We start from the raw sequence: 27,684 nt of genomic DNA, 5'->3' as shown, positions 1-27,684 counted from the left end.
ATAGAAATATGGATTTTTTTCATTTTTCGTAACTTTCGACATCGAAAAAGTGGGCGTGGTCATAGTCGGATTTCGGCCATTTTTTTACACCAATACAAAGTGAGTTCAGATAAGTACGTGAACTGAGTTTAGTAAAGATATATCGATTTTTGCACAAGTTATCGTTTTAACGGCCGAGCGGAAGGACAGACGGTCGACTGTGTATAAAAACTGGGCGTGGCTTCAACCGATTTCGCCCTTTTTTCACAGAAAACAGTTATCGTCCTAGAATCTAAGCCCTACCAAATTTCACAAAGATTGGTAAATTTTTGTTCGACTTATGGCATTAAAAGTATCCTAAACAAATTAAATGAAAAAGGGCGGAGCCACGCCCATTTTGCAATTTTCTTTTATTTTTGTATTTTATTGCACAATATCATTACTGGAGTCGAATGTTGACATAATTTACTTATATACTGTAAAGTTATTGAATTTTTTGTTAAAATTTGACTTAAAAAAAAATTTTTTTTTTAAGGGGGCGTGGTCGTTCTTCGATTTTGCTAATTTTTATTAAGCATACATATAGTAATAGGAGTGACGTTTCTGCCAAATTTCATCATGATATCTTCAACGACTGCCAAATTACAGCTTGCAAAACTTTTAAATTACCTTCTTTTAAAAGTGGGCGGTGCCACGCCCATTGTCCAATTTTTTACTAATTTTCTATTCTGCGTCACAAGGTCAACCCACCTACCAAGTTTCCTCGCCTTATCTGTCTTTGGCAATGAATTATCGCATTTTTTCGGTTTTTCGAAATTTTCGATATCGAAAAAGTGGGCGTGGTTATATTCCGATATCGTTCATTTTAAATAGCGATCTGAGATGAGTGCCCAGAAACCTACATACCAAATTTCATCAAGATACCTCGAAATTTACTCAAGTTATCGTGTTAACGGACAGACGGACGGACGGACATCGCTCAATAAATTTTTTTTTTCGATACTGATGATTTTGATATATGGAAGTCTATATCTATCTCGATTCCTTTACAACCAACCGTTATCCAATCAAAGTTAATATACTCTGTGAGCTCTGTTCAACTGAGTATAAAAAGAAAGGCTAAAATGTGTGTTAGTTGGTCGCCGGTGTTTGAACAGCTGCGTCGGTCGATTTTATTCAAACTTTCACACAAGTTGCGTAAACCTCACGCGATGGTTACTACATAGGTTTGGTTGCGATCGACGTACAGGGTCTCGAGATATAGGCCGAAACGTGGACCCGAGTACCCATAGAATGTGTTTATAGAATATGGATATCAAATGAAAGCTGTTGATGAGTACTTTAGTACAGAGTAATATATTATCCAGAGACGGACTGAGACTCGGAGTGGGACTGGGACTGGATTAAAAAACATACTCTGGGACAGGCAATAAGGGATGCAGAAGAATGAGAAGAAATTGAGAGAAGACAAAAGAGAGAAGGAGATTGAGAAAGAGATATAATGGGACGAAGATGGAGATAGATGAAGCGAAAAAGACGGAGGGAGGAGTGAATAAAAGGATTAGGAAAAGGTGAAGAGGGGGGAGGGCTGAGTTAGACGGAAAAAGCTTATTAAAATGTATGCAGATAGGCCAAATTTAGGGCAGAACAACGTCTGCCGGGTCTTCTAGTATTATATATATTATATGTAACCTTGGTCCAAGTGCACTTAGTATGCCCAACTGTGGTCGTTGCACCAATCTTTTTATACTCAGCTGAGCAGACCTCACAGAGTATATTACGGGCCTCATTCTCTATTACGAAACGAACGTTTCTTTCGCCTCAAAGACGAATCGATAGTGTATTTGCACTACGTTAAACGATGGTAACATATCATTTGATAATTGATTTCGCCTTCCTGTCTGACAAAAAGTAAGAAACGTAAAGGCCTAACGAAAAAGATAAAGATTACCATTGCTAGACGAAATCATTTGGAGGCGAATCGTTCATCTGAGCTATCGTTCACAATACAGAATGAAATCCTAAATTTGTTCGCATAACGGTACCCCGTAACGGCATTAACTAATCGAGATATATATAGAATCATAATATATCAAAACAATCTGGGCGAAAAAAGAAATTAATTTAGCCATGTCCGTCCGTCTGGTATCGTAATGAAATTTGGTACGTAAGTTCCTGGGTACTCATCTCAGATCGCTATTTAAAATGAACGAAATCGGACTATAACCACGCCCACTTTTTCGATATCGAAAATTTCGAAAAACCGAAAAAGGGCGATAATTCAGTACCAAAGACGGATAAAGCGATGAAACTTGGTAGGTGGGTTGACCTTATGACGCAGAATAGAAAATTAGTCAAATTTTGGACAATGGGCGTGGCACCGCCCACTTTAAAAAGAAGGTAATCTAAAAGTTTTGCAAGCTGTAATTTGGCAGTCGTTGAAGATATCGTGATGAAATTTAGCAGGAACGTTAATCCTATTACTAGGATGACGAACACGCTAACTTAAAAAAAAATTTTAAAAGCCAAATTAACAAAAAATTTAATAGCTTTACAGTATATAAGTAAATAATGTCAACATTAAACTCCTGTAATGATTTGGGCGTGGCTCCGCCCTTTTTCATTTAATTTGTCTAGAATACTTTTAATGCCAAAAGTCGAACAAAAATTTACCAATCCTTGTGAAATTTTGTAAGGGCATCGATTCTATGACGATAACTGTTTTCTGTGAAAATGGGCGAAATCGGTTGAAGCCACGCCCAGTTTTTATACACAGTCGACGGTCTGTCCTTACGCTCGGCCGTTAACACGACGATCAACGATAGTTGACGTACTTATCTCAACTCACTTCATCTTGGTATAAAATACGGCCGAAATCCGACTATGACCACGCCCATTTTTTCGATATCGAAAATTACGAAAAATGAAAAAATGCTATAATTCTGTACCAAATACGAAAAAAGAGATGAAACATGGTAATTGGATTGGTTTATTGACGTAAAATATAACTTTAGAAAAAACTTTGTAAAATGGGTGTGACACCTACATATTAAGTGGAAGAAAATGAAAAATTCTGCAGGGCGAAATCAAAAGCCCTTGGAATCATGGCAGGAATACTGTTCGTGGTATTACATACATAAATAAATTAGCGGTACCCGACAGATAATGCTCTGGGTCGCCCTGGTCCATATTTTGGTCGATATCTCGAAAACGCCTTCACATATACAACCAAGGGCCACACCCTTTTAAAACCCTCATTAATACCTTTAATTGGATACCCATATCGTACAAACACATTCTAAAGTCACCCCTGGTCCACCTTTATGACGATATCTGGAAAAGGCGTCCACCTATAGAACTATGGCTCACTCCCTTCTAAAATACTCTTTAATACCTTGCATTTGATACCCATGTCATACAAACACATTCCAGGGTTACCCTAGGTTCATTTTCCTACATGGTGATTTTCCCTTATTTTGTCTCCAAAGCTCTCAACTGAGTATGTCATGTTCGGTTACACCCGAACTTAGCCTTGTTTGATATAAATTTAGAGCACTTGTAACAGCTTAAAAACTCACAGCTAGGTATAAAATGTTCAATTTCACTCAAACTTCAACTTTTATACTTCCTGCGCTAACGTACGTTTCGAACTATTGTTTTTTTTTTAGATCAACATATTTAATCTTTTTTTGGGTTAGCTTGTCAGCTTTTGTTTGGGTCTTTTCAGAGATCTCGTTTAATTTGTGTGTGCAATAATGTTGTTGTTGCTGCAGAAGTGTTTAAGTTCTTTGCCGTGTTGGATCTTGATACCTTCTTTATAAATTCTTTTTATGATTGTTTTTGTTTCGTATTTTGTTGTATTTTTATTTATCATCTTTTGTAGGTACGCTTTTTATTTTGGAGTTTCAGCAGCTGGTCATTTGGTTGATCGGTTGTTTGGTCGGTGTATTTTTGTTATTGGTAACCGTCACTTGAAGGTGTGAAGAAAAGAATTCTTAATCTTGATGCGACGTGATTCTGCATTCACTTGAGTTTAACGTTGGTAAAAAGCGAAGAAGAAAATTATAATTGGATACTCATACCGAGATTGCCATTCGTTCAGCTTGCGCATTGTGCCGCAGCATTCGTCTTGGTCGGCTAAGAATTTTGTTGGTTTTTTTTCGAATGCCTTTTACCTCATATGTATTGTAGTTACTTTAGTAAAGCGTATTTGTTTCGTCTGTATGCTTATATGCTCCGTCATCGTTCCGCAGCAATTTCAACTCTAGCAGCACAATGATTGTCAGTCGCCAACAGCAGCAGCAGCAGCAGCCGCAACACCATCACCAACAATTGCCTGGTCTTGACCATACTTTAGAGTTCTTGGTAAGGCGGTGATCATTACCGCTTTGCGGACAACTTTTAATGATCGTTTGCCACACTCAGAATGTCAGAGTCGATAATTTATCACATTGCCTTTTTTGCTCGCAACTACATACTCCCTTTGTAGTATATGGTACGTGTATGAAGAAGGCTTAAAATATTTAAGTCTGAAATATTTAACATTTTATTTTTCATTCTCCATAATCTTCGTTTTCTTAGTCTTGGTATTTTCCACAAATTGTAAAGTTGGTATTTATTATATTCATGTGTTGACCTCTATGTGTAAGCGTTGTGATAAATGTCCGAACTATGTAGGCGCGTGTGAATAGCTTACGGGTAAGTTTACGGATGAAGATTCGGGGCTTTGGCCTAAAGCAGTGATTCCCAAAGTGGTCTATATCGACCCCTAGGGGTCTATGACAACCTGCAAGGGGTCTACGTCAGCGAAAAAAAAATTTGGGGGTCCATGAAATGAAAATGGCGGTCCACGATAGTGGATCTCAACACATACACTAATAGTACCTATTTACTTACATCATACTATCTTACAATATCAAAACACATACATTATTTATAAAAGTACCTAGGTATCATATAGCGCTCAATATACACCACAAACCCATTCGTTAGCCGAATAAACGACGGGCAGTTCATCTACTAACACCATTACACATCTTTCCGCTACAGCACTGAATTTGCGTTCGTTTCTAGCAATGCTGTTGTAGGATGTTGGTATTCGCTTTGTGGTCGCAATACATTTTGAACTTGCAAAAACCTCAGAGTCGCAGTCGTAGTCGCAGCCTCAGAGCTTCGCTAACTTGCACTGACTTGTTCAATTGGTTACTCTATAAATACGAATGTGGGACAAATACGTTTATTCGTTTCCTGAATCTTGAAAAGGAAAGTGCTAAGAATATATTTTAAAAAATATAAGCAGATAGTATATCACCCAAATTATAGTGAGACAGTGTTATTTTGTTTGGTAGTGCTGGAGAAAAGTAACTACATTATTTTTTATTAAATTTTAGTTTGTACTCGTAGTTAGCAAAGATAGATAAATTACGCCAATCATGACTTTAGTTAGTTAATATTCAATCAATAACAAAATTACACCAGTACTCCTCAATAGTTTCTTTTTGAAAGTTTTAGCAATCGGTATTATAATTACTGTACAATCTCCGTAATTCGAGCTAATTGTTGAAAGAAGTTGTTCGAGTTATGGAATGTTTTCGGAAAAATAAAAAAATATTTTTAATATACAGCTGCTGGATTTTCTGTCTTATTTAAATAATGTAATTTTGCCCACAGATGACTGATGCCATGTCCGAATCTAAAAAGAAATGTAGACAGTACAGTGTTGATTATTTGAAATTTGCCTTCATTCCATCATTGCCGAACAAACAACTGCCTATGTGCCTTTTATGCAACAAAGTCTTGGGCAATGACGCTATGAAACCATCTAAACTGCAAGATCATCTAAGAAGATGCCACCCTGATAAAACAGAGAAAGATTTGAAATACTTTCAAACACTCAAAGATGCACTTCAGAAGAGACCTACACTGGACAGAATGTTCGCTTCGACGTCACAAAGAAATGATGATGGTTTGCGGGCGTCTTACAATATCTCGTTACTTATAGCAAAATCCGGAAAACCGCATACTATTGGAGAGAAGTTAATTTTGCCAGCCGTTGAAGAGGTTTTAAAAACTGTTCTACACAAACCTACATCTGATATCATTAAAAGAATTCCCTTAAGCAACAATACTGTTGAAAGACGTATTGATGAAATGAGTTCTGATGTTGAAAGCTTCTTATGCAATTATTTGCAAATGACCCATTTCTCTATACAACTGGACGAGTCAACTTTACCTGGTAATGCAGCATTATTATTGGCATATGTTCGTTTTATTATGAACGAAGAAATCTACGAAGAACTGCTCCTTGCAAGAACTTTGATAACCGACACTAAAGGTGAATCAATATTTCATGTTTTGAAGGATTACTTCATTGAAAAAGCAATTCCTTTATCAAATATAATATCAGTAGCTACAGATGGAGCACCTGCCATGGTTGGACGTTATCGTGGATTTATAAGCTATTTAAAACAAAATGTGTCAGGGGTGTTAGCAATACATTGCGTCATCCATCGACAACATTTAGTTGCTAAAAATTTGAGTGTTAGATTGCATGAATCACTTCATTTAGTCATTGATGCAGTAAACCGAATCCGAAGCAACGCGTTGAATACGCGGTTATTTGCGCAGTTGTGTGAAGAAAATGACGAACACTTTCATCAATTACTCCTTCACACTGAAGTACGCTGGCTATCGAAAGGCTTATGTTTGACAAGATTTTTTGCGCTTTTTGAGACTATTTTAGAATTTCTGGATACTAAAGATAAAAAGAAAATTTAATGAAGAGGAAAACAGACATCGCGTATTTAACAGATTTGTTTACAAAATTTAATATGGTTAATTTGCAATTACAAGGCGACAGTTTAAATTTGATTAAAACAAAGTCCATCTTATCAGCGTTTCTTGCCAGAGTTAAACTAATGAAGCAAAATATTGGACGGGGCGAATTTTCTCAGTTCCCCAATTTGTCACAGACAAGCTGCCAGGAAGACGACGTTTCATTCATCGACTTACATTCAACATTTAAATGCCCTCTATTCAGATTTTGAATGTAGGTTTGAGGATATTTTGAATATGGTAACACCACCGTGGATAATTAATCCATATGGTGACATAGAAGAAACGAATGACATAATACAAGAGGAACTGGCTGAACTAAGTACAAACGAAGAACTTAAGGTTCAGTTTAAAAACGGATATCAGCAATTCTGGCTGCAAAACAAGATACCCGTTACTTATCCCGTATTATGGAATATAGTGAGGAAATTTTTAATTTCCTTTCCGTCGTCTTACCTAGAGGAAAGGGGGTTCAGCGCTGTTACCAATCTCCTAACGAAAAAAAGAAGCAGACTGGACATCATTAGCCGAGGAGATTTAAGATTAACCCTTACAAAATTGACGCCAAATGTTGATAATTTATTACTAAAGCATCAGGTTCATCCTTCTCACTAAAAATATTGACTTATTGCTTATGTTATTTTATTTATAGTTTACTTTATGTTTATTTAATGTTACGTATATTTTACATAACAGATACAAAATTTTGTTTTGAGTAGTTTTAATTTAAATTCAATTAATAAATGTATAAATTAACATGTGTTCTTACTTTAAGTTTTTAACACTAAACTTCACTACAGTTAGAAATTTCCAGGAAATCAATATCAGGTACATAAGTAGGGGTCTACCCAACACGGAAAAACATGGCAAGGGGTCTACGACACAAACAAGTTTGGGAAACTCTGGCCTAAAGGTTTAATGTGGCCATATAAATCGTTCCCGAGGTGGTCGGGCTGGCACCTTAATGGTGCTGTGTTACCAGAGGGTATCGGATCTGTATCCGGCAAAGGACCATCACATCGATAACACTCCCCAAAGCCTTGGGGGAGTAACCTTATCGCTACAACAACAAGAACAACAACAACGTGAATAGCGACGAAAGTATGCAGCGGTCTACCAGCCCGGACAATACCGGGTAGCATTAAGAATTATGCACCGCTTCGGTGCACCAACCACCAGAGGGATCGCTTGGCATGGACCCGAGAGACAGTGGAAAAATATGGAAGATAGTTCACTGAGAAAAACTTTACTATGACCAATCTTCAATTTTGCAGTCATAGCGAAGAGAAAGAAGCCCGAGAGGCAAGAGGCAGCGATCGGATGAACTTGACAAGCCTACTTTTATGAGACAGACGGGGGAATGCAAACGCTCCAGCCCCAGATTCAGGAGGCGAACTAGCTGGCCAAACCTGAAAATATGCAAAAGGGAAGTATAAGTACTGGAAAGCCATTTACCTCAAAAGCTGCAATACAGGAAGAGGAAATAAGAAATAAGGACGTAAATTCTAATAAGCTAATTCAGCACCGAAGACCTAGCAGTGGTCGCAATAGAGGGTAAAAAAGAACCATCCCTTATCCTGGCATCTAACTACATGGCCCATTGCGTGGAAGCCCCACCAGAAGAGTTCAAAAGAGTGCAGAGGACGGCTTGTCATATGCGCGGATGTGAATACGCTTCACAGCGTATGGAGAGGGGACGATATTAACGATAGAGCTGAGTCCCTTTTTTTGTTATATACTACAAAGTAGTCTACAGGTGGGTAACAGGAGTAGCGTTCCTACATATGTTGCGCCAACGTCAAGCAATGTACTTGATAACACATTAAGCTCTGAGCATGAAATATCGGGGTATGAATGGAGGGTGCTTGACAGGCCATCCTTCTTAGAACATGCATATATCAGCTTCATAGGGAAACTCTTTAGATACTCTAGGGCAACGGACTGGTACAAATTTCAGAAATATGTATCAGAAAGACTGGGACAGTCTAAAGAGGTTGTCAACATAGAGGAGTTGAAGGTGTGCATAAACTTCTTATTAAAAGCGCTGAGAACTGCATATAACAGAGCTTGTCCGTTGAGAAGATTCAAGGGAAAAGCAAATCCGAAATGGTGGAGTAAAGAATAGAGTCTTCGAAGAGGGCAGATAAAGGACATTTTAAAGCTGGCAAATCGAGTAACCTGTTGAGAGTGAAGTTTGTAGTATTCTAGTGTGACTGACGCCACTGACTTTGTGACGGAGATTATTAGGTTTCAATACTTCGTCTACTATTTGGAGCACCCTTTGCATTGTCATGAGTGTCAAAACAATAAATTCAGACGCATGTTTTGTGGTGCCAACAAATAGTTCTTATCAATAAACTTAAGTATATTTCAATTTGTATGTTCCAATATTTTGCGCATTCATTAAAGAAGCTACATATATTGGGGCGTATTGAGGAAAATTAAAAAATAAATAAATAATGCCACCCTATTCCAAACTCAGATAAATAAATTGAAAGAACCAACTTCTTCTACACCGAAAAACCAAATCGAAATGTGTATTTGATTTTCGTCGAGAACGAAACCGGTTTGTCTCGAAACCAAATTTGACAAGGGTTGGCGGAAAATCGTTCCAATATACAACATTTATCCACCCTGTCGGGATTTAAATCGTTTTCCACCTGGTTCTTCCAACGGTTTGGGGGCCGTCCTCTCCTTCTGCTTCCATGGGCGGGCTCCGATTAAAATACTGTAACGATTTTTGGTAAACTCCGCTTATTTCTAACCTTCTGCAAACGTTCGAATCGCTAAATTGTCGAATAACTCCAATATTCCGTAATGCAAAATGGTCTTTATTAGACTACTTTAAGGTACTTCACAATAATACTTATACTTTACAACTAATTGCGTGTTTAAATCAAACTGATTACTGATTACTCAGCTTGCGCTGCTTTTATACTCTCCCTAGAACTGCTGTATCTCCTGCTTGGTAATTGAGCCACATACATATAGTATAACTATTTGTAGTTTATAATGTTTCTCTTATAGCCATATGCGTGTGTATGGGTAAGTAACACTTCGGCTGATGACTACATATGTGTGTGAGTTATCTCTTCGTTGCCTTGTATGTATGTGGGTAAATGATGATTGGTTTGTTTACGTACATATAAGTGGCTGCTTGGTATCGGCTTAGTGATGCTGGTATCGCTTAGTGATGCTAATATTGGTCACAATACTCTCTCAGCCGAAGCATCATCTTTCATTCGCATGACATGGTCTAGCCAGCGTAGTCACTGTGTTTTAATTCGCTGGACTTTGTTGATGTCTGTGTGAAGCTCGTACAGAACATTATTAAATCAACTTTGGTAACTTTCGAAGAACTTTCCTCTCGGACACTTCCAGAGCCGCGTCAACGGATGTTGTCATGGTCAATGCTTCTGCACCATATTGCAGGAAAAGTAAGATAAGTGACTTATAGAGCATGATCTTTGCTTGCCGAGAGAGGACTTTACTTTTCAGTTGCCTACACAATCCACAGCAGCATTTACTGGCAAGAGTAATTCATGGCTGGATTTCAAAGCTGATTTTATTGCTTGTGTTAATGCTAGCTCCCAAATAAACGAAGTCTTTAAATATTTCGAAATTAGTGACAGCAGATACTTCGTTTTGTCCCCATTCACCATCAAACCTATCCATTTTCGGTTTGGTGTAGGCAGAAAATGCTGCTCAGGACGATGACATCAATGTCGTCAGCATATGGCAAGTCGCACGATAGGGGGTCACCCTGTTTGATACTCGTTTAGTTTCGAACCGCTCGGACAGGTCCTTCCCAAATCTTACTGAGCTGATAGTGTTGCCCAACCTTATATTGCACAGCCGTATAAGTTTCGCGGGGAAGCCAAATTAAGACATAGCGGCATATAGGCAGCTTCTTTTCGTGCTGTCGAAAGCGGCTTTAAAATCCACTTAGTGGAAATGTGCGACAAATATTTTTTCCAAGATTTTTTCCAAGATTTGGCGCATAGTGAAAACCTGATGGACGGTAGATTTATCAAGTCTGAAGTCGCATTGACGAGGTCCGATCAGCCGATGCACGGTGAGCTTCAATCATTCGCACAATACACTTGAGAGGATCTTATTTGCGATATTAAGTAGGCTGCTTCCTCAGTTTGCAGTTTGCAAGATCCCCCTTCTTGTGGACTGGGCCAAGAATACTTAGATTTCAATGGTCAGACATGCAAGCGTCCCACCATATTTTCCATAGAACCTGATGCATGCGTCTTACCAACTCCTCACCACTGTATTTGAATAGCGCCTCGGCCTTGTTATTTTTGTTATCTTGCTATTCTGACTTCGTCATAATTGATCAGATTCAACGTCCCTGGGCGATACATCGCTATCTCCATTTAGGAGAGTCGAGCAGTGTTTCCTTAATAATAGATGGCACAACAAACCAAAATCGATCTTAAGGGTGCAGCGGCCCATAAAAGGAATTATAAGCGCCTCTATGGCTTCCCAACGAAATTTCGAAATTATAACTCAAAAATTGAGACTAGTTTGCGTTCAAGCACACATACAAAAATACCATTTCACGTTAATGAAAGGTATAACTCGCAGTCCCTCTTAGTACGGAAACTTGATTAGCGAAATCATCCTACTATTGCTAAAAGTCATGTGAAACGCTAAAATTTCTAAGAAGAATAGTGTGACGAATATGAGCATCACTAAGCTGATACTAAATAAATAATGACACAACAATAAAAAAACACGAAGCAGCCAATCGTATATACAGGAACACATCAATCATCATTTACACACATATATAAAAGGCAACGAAGAGATAACACACACAGATGTAGTCATAAGCCGAAGTTGTTACTCACACATATACACACATATATGTAGCTCAATTACCAAGCCGGAGATACAGCAGTTCTAGAAGGTGAAACGTCTAGACTTTAGTAGAAATATGCGAATGAAGCAACGGAGAGTATAAAAGCCGCGCAAGCTGAGCAGTTAGGGATTAGTTTGATTTAAACACGCTATTAGTTTAGAAGTGAAGTACAATTGTGAAGTACTCCCAAAATAAGCTAAATAAACACTAGTTTGTAATACTGAACATTGGAGTGATTTATTCAACAGTTTAGCGATTCGAACGTTTGCAGGAGGTTTCAAATAAGCGGAATTTCCCTAAATTCGTTACAATAGAATAGCATTACTATAGCATCCATTAGGTGGTTTTTATTTTTTTAAAATGTCCTAAGAAAGTAAATATTATACTATATTATGTATGTATGGTTTGTAAAGTAATTTTTTTATATTACATACAAAAGTATCTTATCACTTATCACATGACAGTTCAAGGCACACACACTTGCTCAATTTTGTTATTATTGCTTAACACATGCAGTTACATACATATATCTATGTATGTATATTTTGAAAAGGTGTGATACTTGAGCAGGCATACCATAAACAATAAATAAAAAATAAACACCGCCGTTCTATTTATGACAAATATCGATAATTTTATATTTTTATTGCCGTGTTTATATGCCTAAAAGATACCACAACAGCAAATCAAGCTCCGCCACACAAGTAGTAGGAAACCCTAGCTAAGTAGTCAGCCAACTGCCTTTATGCCATACCACCTCCTTGTCTACTTTTCTTCCATTTCTCCTTATTTCTGTCTGTTATTCTCTTTAACTTCATTCCATTCTCATTCTACCCCCAAAATAATTCTCACTCGCACTCCCAGTACCTCTCTATAACAAACATTCGATCCCTGCTTCAAATAATTGCGGATATATCTGTGGTCACAAGTCATAACAGCCTAAGTTTAAAATCATGCCATCGAAAAGGTTGTATACAACGCTTCAAACCTCGAATATAAAAGTCAAAAATACAAAATATACAAAAATATTAAAAAACAAGTAAGGAAGGCTAAGTTCGGGTGTAACCGAACATTACATACTCAGTTGAGAGCTGTGGAGACAAAGTAAGGGAAAATCACCATGTTGTAAAAAGAACCTAGGGTAACCCTGGAATGTGTTTGTATGACATGTGTATCAAATGGAGGGTATTAAAGAGTATGTTAAGAGAAAGTGGGTCATAGTTCTATAGATGGACGCCATTTAGGGATATCGCCATAAAGGTGGACCAGGCCTTACTCTAGAATTTGTTGTACGATATGGGTATCAAATGAAATGTGTTAATGATAATTTTAAAAGGGAGTGGGCCTAAGTTCTATAGGTGGACGCCTTTTCGAGATATCGCCATAAAGATGGACCAGGGGTGACTCTAGAATTTGTTTGTACGATATGAGTATCAAATGAAAGGTGTTAATGAGTACTTTAAGAGGGCGTGGGCCTTAGTTACATATGTGGACGCCTTTTCGAGATATCGCCATAAAGGTGGACCAGGGGTGACTCTAGAATTTGTTTGTACTATATGGGTATCAAATGAAAGGTGTTAATGAGTATTTTAAAAGGGAGTGGGCCTTAGTTCTATAGGTGGACGCCTTTTCGGAATATCGTTATAAAAGTGGACCAGCGTTGACTCTAGAATGCGTTTGTACAATATGGGTATCAAACGAAAGGTGCTAATAAGTGTTTTAAAAGGGAGTGCGCCTTAGTTCTATTGGTGGACGCCTTTTCGGGATATCGCCATAAACGTGGACCAGGGGTGACTCTAGAATGTGTTTGTACGATATGGATATCAAATTAAAGGTATTAATGAGGGTTTTAAAAGGGAGTGGCCCTTAGTTGTATATGTGAAGGCGTTTTCGAGATATCGACCAAAATGTGGATCAGGGTGATCTAGAACATCATCTGTCGGGCAACGCTAATTTATTTATATATGTAATACCACGAACAGTATTCCTTCCAAGATTCCAAGGGCTTTTGATTTCGCCCTGCAAAACTTTTTCATTTTCTTCTACTTAATATGGTAGGTGTCACACCCATTTTACCAAGTTTTTTTCTAAAGTTATATTTTGCGTCAATAGACCAATACAATTACCATGTTTCATTCCTTTTTTCGTATTTGGTATATAATTATGGCATTTTTTTCATTTTTCGTAATTTTCGATATCGAAAAAGTGGGCGTGGTCATAGTCGGATTTCGGCCATTTTTTACAGCAATACAAAGTGAGTTCACATAAGTACGTGAACTGAGTTTAGTAAAGATATATCGATTTTTGCTCAAGTTATCGTGTTAACGGCCGAGCGGAAGGACAGACGGTCGACTGTGTATAAAAACTGGGCGTGGCTTTAATCGATTTCGCCCTTTTTCACAGAAAACAGTTATCGTCCTAGAATCTAAGCCTCTACCAAATTTCACAAGGATTGGTAAATTTTTGTTCGACTTATGGCATTAAAAGTATCCTAGACAAATTAAATGAAAAAGGGCGGAGCCACGCCCATTTTTAAATTTTCTTTTATTTTTGTACTTTGTTGCAACATATCATTACTGGAGTTGAATGTTGACATAATTTACTTATATACTGTAAAGATATTAACTTTTCTTTAAAATTAGAATTAAAAAAAAATGTTTTTTTAAAAGTGGGCGTGGTCGTTATCCGATTTTGCTAATTTTTATTAAGCAAATATATAGTAATAAGAGTAACGTTCCTGCCAAATTTCATCATAATATCTTCAACGGCTGCCAAATTACAGCTTGCAAAACTTCTAAATTACCTTCTTTTAAAAGTGGGCGGTGCCACACCCATGTTCCAAAATTTTACTAGTTTTCTATTCTGCGACATAAGTTCAACTCACCTACCAAGTTTCATCGCTTAATCCGTATTTGGTAATGAATTATCGCACTTTTCGATTTTTCGAAATTTTCGATATCAAAAAAGTGGGCGTGGTTATTTTCCGATATCGTCCATTTTAAATAGCGATCTGAGATGAGTGCCCAGGAACCTACATACCAAATTTCATCAAGATACCTCAAAATTTACTCAAGTTATCGTGTTAACGGACAGACGGACGGACGGACATGGCTCAATCGAATTTTTTTTCGATACTGATGATTTTGATATATGGAAGTCTATATCTAAATCGATTCCTTTATACCTGTACAACCAACCGTTATCCAATCAAAGTTAATATACTCTGTGAGCTCTGCTCAACTGAGTATAAAAATACCTAAAATTGTTGTTTATTTATTTACTTACTTAATTGGCGCTTAACCGTTTAAACGGTTATGGCCGTCCAACAAGGCGCGCCAGTCGCTTCTTCGCTCTGCTAACTAACACCAATTGGTCACACCAAGGGAGTTTAAGTCGTTTTCCACCTGGTCCTTCCATCGGAGTGGGATATACTTTCTTAGCCGGAGCGTCTTCTTTCATTCGCATAACATGGCCTAGCCAGCGTAGCCGCTTCGTTTTAATTCGCTGGACTAGTTATGTTGACGTATGCGTAAAGCTCGTACAGCTCGTACAGCTCATCATTAAATCTTTTTCGGTACTCGCCATCGCCAACGCGTAGAGGTCCATAAATCTTTCGAAGAACTTTTCTCTCGAACACTCCCAGAGTTGCCTCATCGGATGCTGATGTTGTGTTTATTTAGTAGGCGTTAAATGATATCAAAAATAAATTTTGCGAATCTTCCTATCTCGACTTAGGCGATTATGACTTGTGACCACAGATATAGTGAACATAATTTTTTTCGAATAGAGGGCGCAGCAATACTTATATATGAATAGTTTGAGGCAAATGTATCCGGACTCTTCCAAAATTGTAAATAGCCAGAAATTGTGAATATTTCGTCAAGATCGATTGAGTACTTCGGACGCCCATAGGACACACACACACACACATCCGTTTTTATACCTTCTACGAAAATGAAATAGTATATGTGACCCGTTAACAGCTGTTTCTCGCAATTTATTTTTTGAGTCATAAGCCACCTTTTCATAGACCGGGTCACATATTAGGTTTTTCAAGAACCTCAAAATTGTATGTCTGTAAAGGAAAAGAGATAGAGCCGACAATAAGTATACCGGATTCATCAGGTTGAGAATCTGGTTTTATTTAGCCATGTCCTTCTGGCTGTTTAAACGCAGACTAGACACTCAATATTTGAGATATCTTGTTAAAATTTTGTCAGCGGGTTTGTTTTGGTCCCCGCTTATACATTTGTCAAAACCGATAGGATCGGACCGCTATAGCATATATTCCCCATACAATCGATTTTTCAGAAAAGACGTTTTTCAGTCATATCTTCCTCAATTTATAAAAAAAAGCTTCAAATTTCACCAGATGCTTTCGTGAAAGGTACAATTATAGAAGCTAGGCTGTTATTTCCTGTGACCATAGGGTACTAAATGTTGCACACTTTTCTGCGCACTTGATATTGTTTGAGATAGAGTTTCAGCGTAGCGAAAGCTGGAATTTGGGGGCAGTATTAGACAATTCGTGAAATTGTTGGGGTCTTTTTCAGACTAGTTTGATATTAGTCAGAAAATTCTGGTTGTGCACTAATTTTTTTTTTTCACTGGGCCGGATTTTCACTGCAGTGTACACCCAAGTTGTTCAATTATACATTATTTTTCAGTTTAGTACTTTATATAAGTTAAGTTTTTATTGATAAAGTAAGTTTTTTTTTAAATACTATCACATTAATTAAAATTGAAACGTCTAGAAAATCGTCCATGTATGTATTAAATACTAAATTAACTTTCCCAATTAAAGTACCTTTATAAAGTAGATGACTTAAGTTCCAGTTTTAGAAGAATATTGTTTTATAAAGATGAGATCACAAGTCAATAAAATAGGCAGGCCGTGGGACATGCATTCAAAAACGATATTTTCATTATTAAATAGGCAAATATTTCTTTTCCAAATGAAAACACGTTACTTTGTTGGTGGTATTTGGTTCAGACGTAGACACACACCCCGTGGCGGGGAGTTTTATATATGTAGCTTTTATATTGAAAGGGAGCTGTAAGTAACCGCTTATTGATGGAAGGGGTGACAAGTGTAGGATCGATGGACAGTTCAGCTGCGGGTGAACGGTATATCTGTTGACGGGCACATTACTGTTGCCGGTGTAATCGGTGAGTGCCTTTTGCAACGGACTAGTGTCTTATCGATCAGTGGAGAGGATTAAGATGGTTGAACGGGCGGTTGGTGTCGGCGTTGAAGATTCGGTGGATCGATTCCCGTGCAATACCTTCTCGGAGCAGGAGTGTATGGAGCAGTCCAGCTGCAAGGAGCTGCTCCAAGGATGACAGTTTGTGGGATGGAAACAACAAATTAAATGGGATTGCACTGAAATGACAGCCCTGGTCGGAAAAAAAATTCCGAATCGCTCCAGTACATAAAACCGGCTACCGTGGGAAGCATCAGCAACCTGTGGTTGGTGGAATCAATACCCGTCATATGATAAATCGGTTGATTGGTGAATGTCGGTAATTTGTGAATCGGTGATGCGCAGATGACTAATCGGTTGATCGATTTCCAAGCAACCCGTGGTTTGTGAAATCGATGTCCGGCGAATCGCAGCTGACGAATCGGTGGATAGGATTGGTGAATCGGCAATACGTAGATGATAGATTTCCAAGCAATCGATAGTTGTTGAAGCCGATGGCCAGCGAATCGAAGTGGAAATATACCCAGGTGATTTATATGATGACCTGGCCCTATAGGTACGGTGACGGTGAACGCGCCTGTGTCTGGAAGATGTATGACGTAGGAACTAGGTCCTGCCATCAAATCTCCGGACACACCAAAAAGTAGTGGGATAAGGGAATTACGTCTATACGCGCAAAGGCTTCTGCGGTACATACTTCCCTTATCGTAGGTCGCGCCTTTGATGATTTATGAAATGTGAACTATTTCTACTTAAGTCTCAGCCGCTATAAACAATTTGAGAAGTTTGAGCACTCGCGGTTAGCCGACTGTCGCGCGAGTGAAATGCATGCAAGTGATTACATACTTGCATTTTGACTATGCATTCTCGTTCGCTTGCTGATCGTTGTTAGAATGGTGCCGTTTGTAGTGGTAACTATGTAAATGTGGGGTGGTGATGCTACTTAACACTTCTGATGCTACTGAAAGCTGCATTACACGTTGTGAGGCCCGTTTTTCATTGCAATTTTCAACTTCAGTTAAACTATAGTCCACTTACGCCCCGATTCTGAGCGTTACCGGTAAAATAGTACCCAGAACATTATGTAAACGAATATCGTTACCAGTTCTTTTATCCGCGATTCTGGCCCAAGTGGTAACGCTGTCATCACCGAAAAACTCACCAGTGTCTGTGGAGAAATTTGAAAGGTAGTTTTCTTCGCTTTCACGGTTGCCACTTTGGTCAATTTGCACCAAAAATGGTCCCTTCCAACCCCATTTGGTCCGCTGGTCCCTTTTCATCAATTTTGGTCCTTTTTAGGCATTAGCCACGATTGGTACTTTTCTTTCTTTTTCACTCAGGTAAAAATTCACAATATTGCCCAAAAATTCGCCACACTTTTGTTAGCCCCCATATAATTTTGAATTTACTTCAATGGAACTCTCACCATAAAAAATTGCTCAGTCAATAAAATGTTCCAGAACAATAACATTTCACCTAGGATATAATTTATGCCAGGCATTAAAAAGAAAAGTGTTGGCAAACACATTGTCGTTAATTGTTGATGAAATAACTGACTAATAAAAAAAAACTCTTGTTTTATAATAATATTAATAACGGCTAGATATTTCGATCGGTTATACAACACTATGTAAAATATATGAACATAAAAATTGCTCCTCACCTAGCATAGCTTATAGCGCGCACTCTGCCGTGAACCTAACACTTTCAAAACTTACACAAAGAAATTTGATGCATTACTTCTCGTTTGGCACGTTGATATTTAAATCTGTCTCACCCAGCTCAATGAGTTCAAGGACTTCCAGGACTATTGTGGTGTTAAGCCACGCAAAGTAATTGAAAACTAAGCATCTTGGCACAAGAAATATTTTAACTCGAAGACAGAACGAAGCAAATGCAAAAGAGATTTGATTTCGGAAGAAATGTTTTGTATAAAATTTTTCCCGTAGGTGCTAGCAGAACCCCTGAGGCCTGGGATCAAAACACACACTTACTGAATATAGGCTCTGATATGAAGTTTAAACGTTAAGGGGAAAGTAAGCATCTATAAAAATAGCACTAACAAAATTGCCTAGTTTCATTTATGATTTACTGAGTTTTTCACATACATAGTTCGGCAACACCAGAACGCAAATTTTGAACCGTTTCTTACTAAAACCTAACGGCACTATTCATTTTATTTCATTGCAATCAACAACAAAATGCTAGGACCAAGGGTCTTGTGACCAAAACTAGGTTCACAACGTTTGGTTGGTGAAAGACATAGACTTATCCTATGTCAAAATATAGTAACATTTTTGGTTGCATGCACATATATATGTTTGTTCAGCTTGAAAGGAAAGTCTTCACTATGTTTAGTAAAATTTTATATGGAAACATCCTAAAATTTTGTATTTTATACTAATAAAATAAAACAAAAATTTGGTCCTTTTTTCAATGAATTTTGGCCCCAAATGAAAACATGGTGTGGCAAACGTGTTCGCTTCACCAGTCTGACTTGTAGATACGAGGTTAACGAATAAACGGGACGATGTGTATTATTATTATTCATGATAAGTTTGTACATAGGTATATTGTAATTTATTATTTGAAAGTACATAATGTAAACAAATATGTATAGTAAGAGGCAACACTTTTTTACTATTATCTTTACTTATTTGCACTTACAATTCTTTATTTTTAAGTTTTGCCTTTTTCTAAATAACAGCTGTTGTGTGGTTATTTCGATGTAACCACCTACTTTTGTGGGTAAAAAATTATCCGGCTACTTTCGCGGGTAGAATACCAAAAGGGTGTAAAAGTTGCCACATGATTTCGTTACCGTGATGTAGAATGTTGTTACCACACTAGAATCGGGGCGTTAGAATGAAGTTTCAATTCGCAGTGAAAACTCGGGCCTAAGATAGAATAATAATTCCCCTTACCAAAGAGCCTCGTTTTATGGATGTTTGTAAAAGTTAAAAATTCAAACAGTTTGTAAAATTTTTAAATTTAACTAAATTTTCAAGTACTGAAAAGCGTATTATTACAATGTTAGCCCAATTCGGCACAAAAGTCATTTATGAAAAAAAGCTGTGAAAAAAGTAAAAAAAAAAAAACTTAAATCAGAGCAAAAACCAATCCTATTAACTTTTATTGCCAACATTTAATATACCTACATATATTTTAACATATACTACATATGTGTATATGTACATATGCATCTCTGTTAACAACTACATACATAGTTTTGCATATCTGCTTAGAACTTCGTGCACTGAAAAGCCCTTGTAACAGATGACAACTATTGTGGAAAGAATGACTGAGTTCAAAGTGAGAAAAGAACAAAAATGCAAAACTAATAAAATGAGAACAAATTGGTTATAACATACAAATAAACATATGTATGTTATGTACATATGTGCATACGTACGTACTAGACCGTCTAAAAAAATCTGATATGATTTGATATAAAGCCATGAAATTCAGAAGAATTCAAAATTTACTTATTCCTTTATACTGATCCTCATATTTATTTTAAATCAGAGTGTGCTGATTATTTGTCATGATGTAATCAGTAGTTTATATTTATTTTCTGTTTTTCCAGCAATTTTTGAAAAATGTTTAGTGAGCAGCAGGGCAACCCAAAGTATGCAAACGCATATTTTTTATCAGGCAAGTAAGCAACAAACCAATCTCGACGAAACATGAAGTTTGAGCTATATTTCAAAAAGCACATTTTTGCATATTTTGCAAAAAATTGATATATCGTATTTATTTTTGAAAGCCAACCCTAATAATATAAATCTGAGTAATAACTACAATAAGCCAACACTGTAGCAAACATGAAACAAACGAGGCGAATTTATTTTGAAAATCTTGCGAAAAACCTTATTATTTATTGTAACAATAACTTGAACTGAACCTGAATTTTTGACAAAGGCTGAAACACTATTCATTTTTAAATATATTTAAATAATGCTTATGTTTTTATTGAAGGCATGAATATTACCTGAAAAATGTCCATTTTACCCTTTTATTTGCTAGTACTTAATAAAAAAAAGTGAATACCACAAAAAACAAGAAGAATGTAACATTAGTACCTATATCTAACACTTTCTGAATTAGATTCCTTGTACCTAAATATATACACACACTAGCAGACCCGGCAGACGTTGTTCTGCCCTAAATTTGTATATCTGCATACATTTTAATAAGCTTTTTCCGTCTAACTCTCCCTCGCCCCTCTACACTTTTTCCTAATCTTTGTATTCACTCCTCCCTCCGTATTTTTCGCTTCATCTATCTCCATCTTCGTCTCATTCTATCTCTTTCTCAGTCTCCTTCTCTCTTTTCTCTTATCTCAAGTTTTTCTCATTCTTCTTCATATCTTATTGCCAGTCCCAGAGGGTGGTATGTATTTTGTTCCAGTCCCATTCCGACTCTCAGCCCAGTCCCAGTCCTAATCTCAGTCCCAGTCCGTATCTGGTCTACTTCCCGGAAAAAAGCATCGGAAATACTAATATAGGCAAATTTATATACCAAATTCAGGCAAATCGAATAGGACGTATGTAAATAGGTATATAGGTATTATTAATTCATGTCTTTATTTCGGCTTCGCATGCATATTTATCAGTTTTGCCAGGTTGATGCGACTAAATCGAATATCACAATGAAAATTACTTAAAAGCTCCCAGCAACAGCTTTCATTTGATATCCATATTGTATAAACACATTCTAGGGGCACCCGGGTCCACTTTTGTCCTATTTCTCGAGACCCTAGTCACCAATATGTATCCTGGTCCACTTCCCGGAAGAAAAATTATCCGACAATTTATTCTAGATATAACGCTACCTACATACCAAATTTCAGGCAAATCGAGCCATATATACGACAGTTTGGAATAAATCGGTCCCTGGTCCACTTCCCGAAAAAAAAACTTTTCACAAACACTCTCCGGGTTCCTATTAAGTTATCCTAAAAATTGCATGGCAATCTTTCTATCCGTTCTCGAGTTATGGAGTGACAATAAAAATGTACACTTCTTTTTACATATATAGATTTTGAATATATCTTGAATAAATGTGAATTTTTATGGTTTTATGGTTGTTCTTATTCTTGTAAAGGCATAAACCTCCATAAAGTTTTTTAATAGTCCATTCGGATAGATGTGTATAATATTTAGGGCGTTTTACATGCCAAACATAAATTGTAAGCCTTATTTGCCAAACTTGTACTACATACGTTTAAGCATAAAAGAATATTTTGGGGCTTGTAAGGACCTTAAATGCATATTTTTAAGCATATTATAAGCGCCTAAAATATTTTTTGTTGTTGCTTATTTTGGGTTGCCCTGGTAAGCAGTCTTCGTTGCCCTTTTTCGTTTATCTACTGACGCTTTTATAGGTTGTCTGTACGGGTGTAGTACTCTGACATGTTGTTGTAGGGATAAGGGAAATGAGAAGTGTTATCGAAGTTGATGGTCCTTTGCTGGATATAGATCCGGTATGTTGCGGTAAAAAGCGCCATTAGGATACAGCCATTAAGGTACAGGTAACGATTTAACATGAGCACATTGAACCTTCTAGGCCATGGATGGCACCCCCAACCCCTTCAATGAGGAGCTTGTAGGTAGCGCATCGCCTACTAAAGAAACAGGATTCGCCAATGGGAGATGAGGTTAAAATTTGGGTTGGAGAAGCATTAAATAGCGTTGACAACACCTTGAACAGTCAACTTGACATCATAACCATTGTTGAAGTTTGCTGCTATTGGACTTCATGCCAATGGTTGTTCTTTGAATTTTTCTTCGTTATTATAGATCTACAATTCCCTACATGTAACAATTGTAGCATTTTTGATAGAGCGCATATTTTTGATTGTATTTTAGAAAAAAAAAGCATAGATTGCATATCTTGGACCTATTTTTATTTTTTTTTTTCGTAAGCTTTAGAAGTTTTTTTTTAAGATTCTATGTCACTGACGTCAGTACTAAACGCTCTTTGTGGGAAGAATTTTTTTTGGAACGGCCTAATGAGTACAATGAATGTCAAATCATTTGTAAATTGCATTAAGTGTGATTATAACTAATTAGTTGAGCTTAGAAACAATTGAATTCCACAATACTGAGGGAATGTGTAGGTTCATATGTTGGTTTGTATGTTTACAAAAAAAAAAAAAAAAAAAAAACAACAAAATACCAATTCAATGTCAGTTTTGACAGCTAATATTTCCAAATTGTACATTTTATAATATATAGAAAAAAATCGCTCAGCAAAATCGATTATTATTAAATACGAAAAATAAATAAAAAAAAGTTGTTTAAAAAAGTCAAAATAATTACTAAAATAACAAAAGCAAACAAAAAGAGTTATACAAAAATGTTTTTTCTTTTATTTCTAAACATCAACAAAATCGTAAAAAAAACAGAATTTGGAAACCTTATAAAACAAACTTGAAATAAATATAAAACTTACAAAAAAAAAAACAAGTTTATAACCAAAAATTTTAAAATAAGATAACAGTTATAAATATACTAAACAAATGTATAACAAATAAGAAAATTATCAAAAAAATTGTAAATAAAAAAAATTTAAGATCGCGGGTTCGAATCGAGCTCAAGGCCTAATTTAATTTTTTTTTTTTTATCATTATTATTGTTATGATAAATTTTTTTTAATAATGATAAAAAAAAAAAAAAATTATTGTTAGGCCTTGAGCTCGATTCGAACCCGCGATCTTAAAATCAGTAGGCCGATATAACAACAACAATTATTAAAAAAAATTTAAATAAATAAATTGAAAACTTGTATGTTGGTAAATAAAAATTAATTCAATTAATTTAGCGTTTAGGCATGAATAAAGAATAAACAAAAAAGAATTTAAAAAACAAACTTGAAAGAAATATAAAAGTTACAAAAAAATAAAATAAAGAAAATTTACTCAAAAATAAAATTATTTTTAAATCGCCGGGCCCAGATGGTATATTCCCGGCCATGCTACAAGTCTCAAGTAGGGCGGTCGTGGAATATTATTTTAAGCCATAATAATATTCGATGGGTGCATAAGATTGAATCATGTACCGCACTCTTGGACCACTGCTCGTGTAGCTTTTCTACCAAAGGCGGGGAAGATCGGTCACGTGTATCCCAAAGACTATAGAGCCATTAGCTTAACATCATTTCTGCTCAAAACCTTTGAGACGCTGATAGATATGTACATAAAGTCCAACGTGGATGAAAAGCTGCTGTCCACAACACAGCATGCGTACACCAAAGGCAAGTCGGCGCATTCCTTGAAGCTTGCTCCGTAGACGTCCCAATTAGATTGGGCGAGATTAAGCGAAGGCGAGAGGTGCACATGATCGACCAAGCGGGAAAGGCGTGGGTTCAAGCGCGGGGCTGTAAAGTGTCGAAGATTATGTGTAGGTGTTACAACCTTAGACTAACACAGTTGCTTCTATCATTAAAAAGAGAGGACTGTAGACTCATGACGGGTATTCTGACTGGATACTGCCTTTTGGCGTCACATGCCTTTAAATTAGGCTTGGTCAGTGACAGTAGATGTAGGAAGTGCGGGTTGGAGGAGGAAACGATCGAGCACGTTCTGTGCTCGTGCCCTGCACTTGCCAGGCTAAGGGGTGATTAGGAGTGATACAGCTGTCAGATCTAGAAGCAGCAAGTGGCTTAAGTCCTAGGAAGCTTTTAGTATTTGCCAAGAGGACGGAGTTATTTTATAACATAGGTCTTGGTTTTTGATAGGGTTTTTCAGTTTGGTCGTTAAAACAAACTTCTGATAACACTACGGACTCAATCAGTATATGTGAGGTCCTCATGGACCGGCCAGTTCAACCTAACCTAACCTAAGATTATTATAAATTGAAGAAAGTAACACTTAACATTTTTTATTTCAATAAATAGCTAATTTAAGTCAGAGATTTAAAATTTGAATTTTAACTTAAAAAAATTTAATAAAAATTGTTTAGGATGTCTTAGTGCGGGTGTAACCGAACATTGAATACTCAGCTGAGAGCTTCTACCATTTAGCCTCAGTTTTACGACACTAAGTATTATCAAAAGTGTTTATTAATCAAAATTAAACAATTAAAGTAAAATAATTATTGCTCAAAATAGGGGTGGTGCCACGACTATTTCAAGAAATTTTCTGTTTATTGATTTTCTTGTTATATATACACTTAAGAATTATAATAGCATAGAAACAGTTATTTTTCGCAAAGACATATAAAGTCCTTTGAAATCTCTTCTACATAAATGTGGGCGTAACCCATAATCACTCATAACAAGGTTAATCAGTTTTCCAAGTTTTGTGATGAAAACTTAAACCGTTTTTCATTTATGACTAATAATATTAAAAAAAAAAGTGATTTTGTCAGAAGTGAGCGGTGCCACGCCCCTTTTAAGAAATTTTTAAAATTTAAATTAAAGGTTAGTATTTCAAAAAATGCATCAAATTTGGTTATTGTAAAATTGTTTATTAATAAAAAGTAGGCGTGGACGTGATTATCGAAACCCACATACCAAACTTCAACAAGATATCTCAAAATTTACTCAAGTTATCGTATTTTCGGCCGGTATATTAAAGACCAAAAACTAGAGTTTTTCCTTACTCTCCTACGCGTTTCGACGTTATTCTTGCACCTCCATCAGGGTTTCTGTTTTAAAAGCAAAGTTCAGCAAGAATATGTATTTATTATAAGGATACATTTTTCGTTGATTTTGTCCATTTATATAAAGGAAAAGCTTAAAATTTTTTTATTTTCCTTTTTTATATAGATACATACGTAGTTAACATATTAGAGTTCTGTGGGTATACACCCACTTTCGCAAGGCTTAGCACTTTTCATTAAAAGTTTGATATACATATTCAACAGAGGCATGGGCAACAATATACAGTGATGTAGCATGATGCAGTACTTTCGAATGTGTCTGATACGAAAATTTGAGTTTGTATGAGGGTACCACGCCCCTTTTTCCAATATTCTGTAATTTTCGTTAAAACTTTGGTTTCAGGTATATTGGCATCTATATCATGTTTGAGTAATGTGACTAAATCGGTTCAGGAGATATCGAAAGAAAAATGGCAGGTACCACACCCTACTTTCCAATTTCTACCACTTCTCATCTGCATCTCCCTGCCAATTATCATTTGCCTGGTATTACACTCTTAGAGATATTTGATTTTTCTTATTTCGGTTTATATACATCACATGCCACGCCCCCCCTAAATACCAAAACTATCCCCACTAAAAGCCTCTTATCAAATATCAACAGAAATCAGCTGTTCTATAAAACTTACAGCTTGCGCTGCCATCTGGCGTGCCGGTAATGCAGTTCAAATACTCACAATAGTGCCATAGTACAAATAGATTTCTTTGTGTGCTCACAATCGTTTATTTTTATACTCAGTTGAGCAGAGCTCACAGAGTATATTAAGTTTGATTGGATAACGGTTGGTTGTACATATATAAAGGAATCGAGATAGATATAGACTTCCATATATCAAAAAAATCAGGATCGAAAAAATTTGATTGAGCCATGTTCGTCCGTCCGTCCGTCCGTTAACACGATAACTTGAGTAAATTTTGAGGTATCTTGATGAAATTTGGTATGTAGGTTCCTGAGCACTCATCTCATATCGCTATTTAAAATGAACGATATAGGACTATAACCACGCCCACTTTTTCGATATCGAAAATTTCGAAAAACCGAAAAAGTGCAATAATTCATTACAAAAGACAGCTAAAGCGACGGAACTTGGTAGATGAGTTGAACTTATGACGCGGAATAGAAAATTATTAAATTTTTGGACAATGGGCGTGGCACCGCCCACTTTTAAAAGAAGGTAATTTAAAACTTTTGCAAGCTGTAATTTGGCAGTCGTTGAAGATATCATGATGAAATTTGGCAGGAACGTTACTCCTATTACTATATGTACGCTTAATAAAAATTAGCAAAATCGGAGAAGGACCACGCCCACTTTAAAAAAAAAATTTTTTTAAAGTAAAATTTTAACAAAAAATTTAATATCTTTACTGTATATAAGTAAGTTATGTCAACATTCAACTCCAGCAATGATATGGTGCAACAAAATACAAAAATAAAAGAAAATTTCAAAATGGGCGTGGCTCCGCCCTTTTTCATTTAATTTGTCTAGGATACTTTTAACGCCATAAGTCGAACAAAAATTAACCAATCCTTTTGAAATTTGGTAGGGGCATAGATTTTATGACATTAACTGTTTTCTGTGAAAATGGGCGAAATCGGTTGATGCCACGCCCAGTTTTTATACACAGTCGTCCGTCTGTTCTTCCGCATGGCCGTTAACACGATAACTTGAGCAAAAATCGACATATCTTTAATGAACTTAGTTCACGTGCTTACTTGAACTCACTTTATCTTGGTATGAAAAATGAACGAAATCCGACTATGACCACGCCCACTTTTTCGATATCGAAAATTACGAAAAATGAAAAAATGCCATAATTCTATACCAAATACGAAAAAAGGGATGAAACATGGTAAGGTAATTGGATTCTTTTATTGACGCGAAATATAACTTTAGAAAAAACTTTATAAAATGGGTGTGACACCTACCATATTAAGTAGAAGAAAATGAAAAAGTTCTGCAGGGCGAAATAAAAAACCCTTAAAATCTTGGCAGGTATGACATATATAAATAAATTAGCGGTATCCAACAGATGATGTTCTGGGTCACCCTGGTCCACATTTTGGTCGATATCTGGAAAACGCCTTCACACCACTCCCTTTTAAAACTCTTATTAATACCTTTAATTT

The 27,684-nt window shown here is 36.5% G+C and overlaps 2 protein-coding genes across 4 annotated transcripts in view; one reads left to right on the top strand and one right to left on the bottom strand.

The window, feature by feature from the left end:
- Positions 1 to 27,684, bottom strand: part of lbk (lambik) — a 138,628-nt gene that overhangs the window by 56,425 nt on the left and 54,519 nt on the right. The window contains exon 1 of one of the 3 annotated variants that reach the window (XM_067771560.1): positions 12,263 to 12,391. The exons of the other annotated variants lie outside the window; for them this stretch is intronic. The gene's annotated coding sequence lies outside the window, so the exon portion shown is untranslated. Of the gene's footprint in view, positions 1 to 12,262; positions 12,392 to 27,684 lie in introns of those variants that run through there. 3 annotated transcript variants of the gene reach the window in all.
- Positions 5,250 to 7,381, top strand: LOC137246361 (SCAN domain-containing protein 3-like). Its single transcript, XM_067777459.1, has 2 exons — positions 5,250 to 5,339; positions 5,650 to 7,381. The coding sequence occupies exon 2, from the start codon at positions 5,650 to 5,652 to the stop codon at positions 6,754 to 6,756; it is 1,107 nt and encodes a 368-aa protein (XP_067633560.1). The 5' UTR covers positions 5,250 to 5,339; the 3' UTR covers positions 6,757 to 7,381.

Source organism: Eurosta solidaginis, chromosome 3, assembly GCF_040869045.1.
Source record: "Eurosta solidaginis isolate ZX-2024a chromosome 3, ASM4086904v1, whole genome shotgun sequence".
In the NCBI taxonomy this organism is placed as follows: Eukaryota; Metazoa; Arthropoda; class Insecta; order Diptera; family Tephritidae; genus Eurosta; species Eurosta solidaginis.
Note: the sequence above shows the minus strand (reverse complement) of the source record. Positions and strands in the feature narration are given on the sequence as shown.

Bases quoted from the DNA above. Each gene is read 5' to 3' on its own strand.
- LOC137246361 (XM_067777459.1), top strand. From the start codon at position 5,650: ATGACTGATGCCATGTCCGAATCTAAAAAGAAATGTAGACAGTACAGT.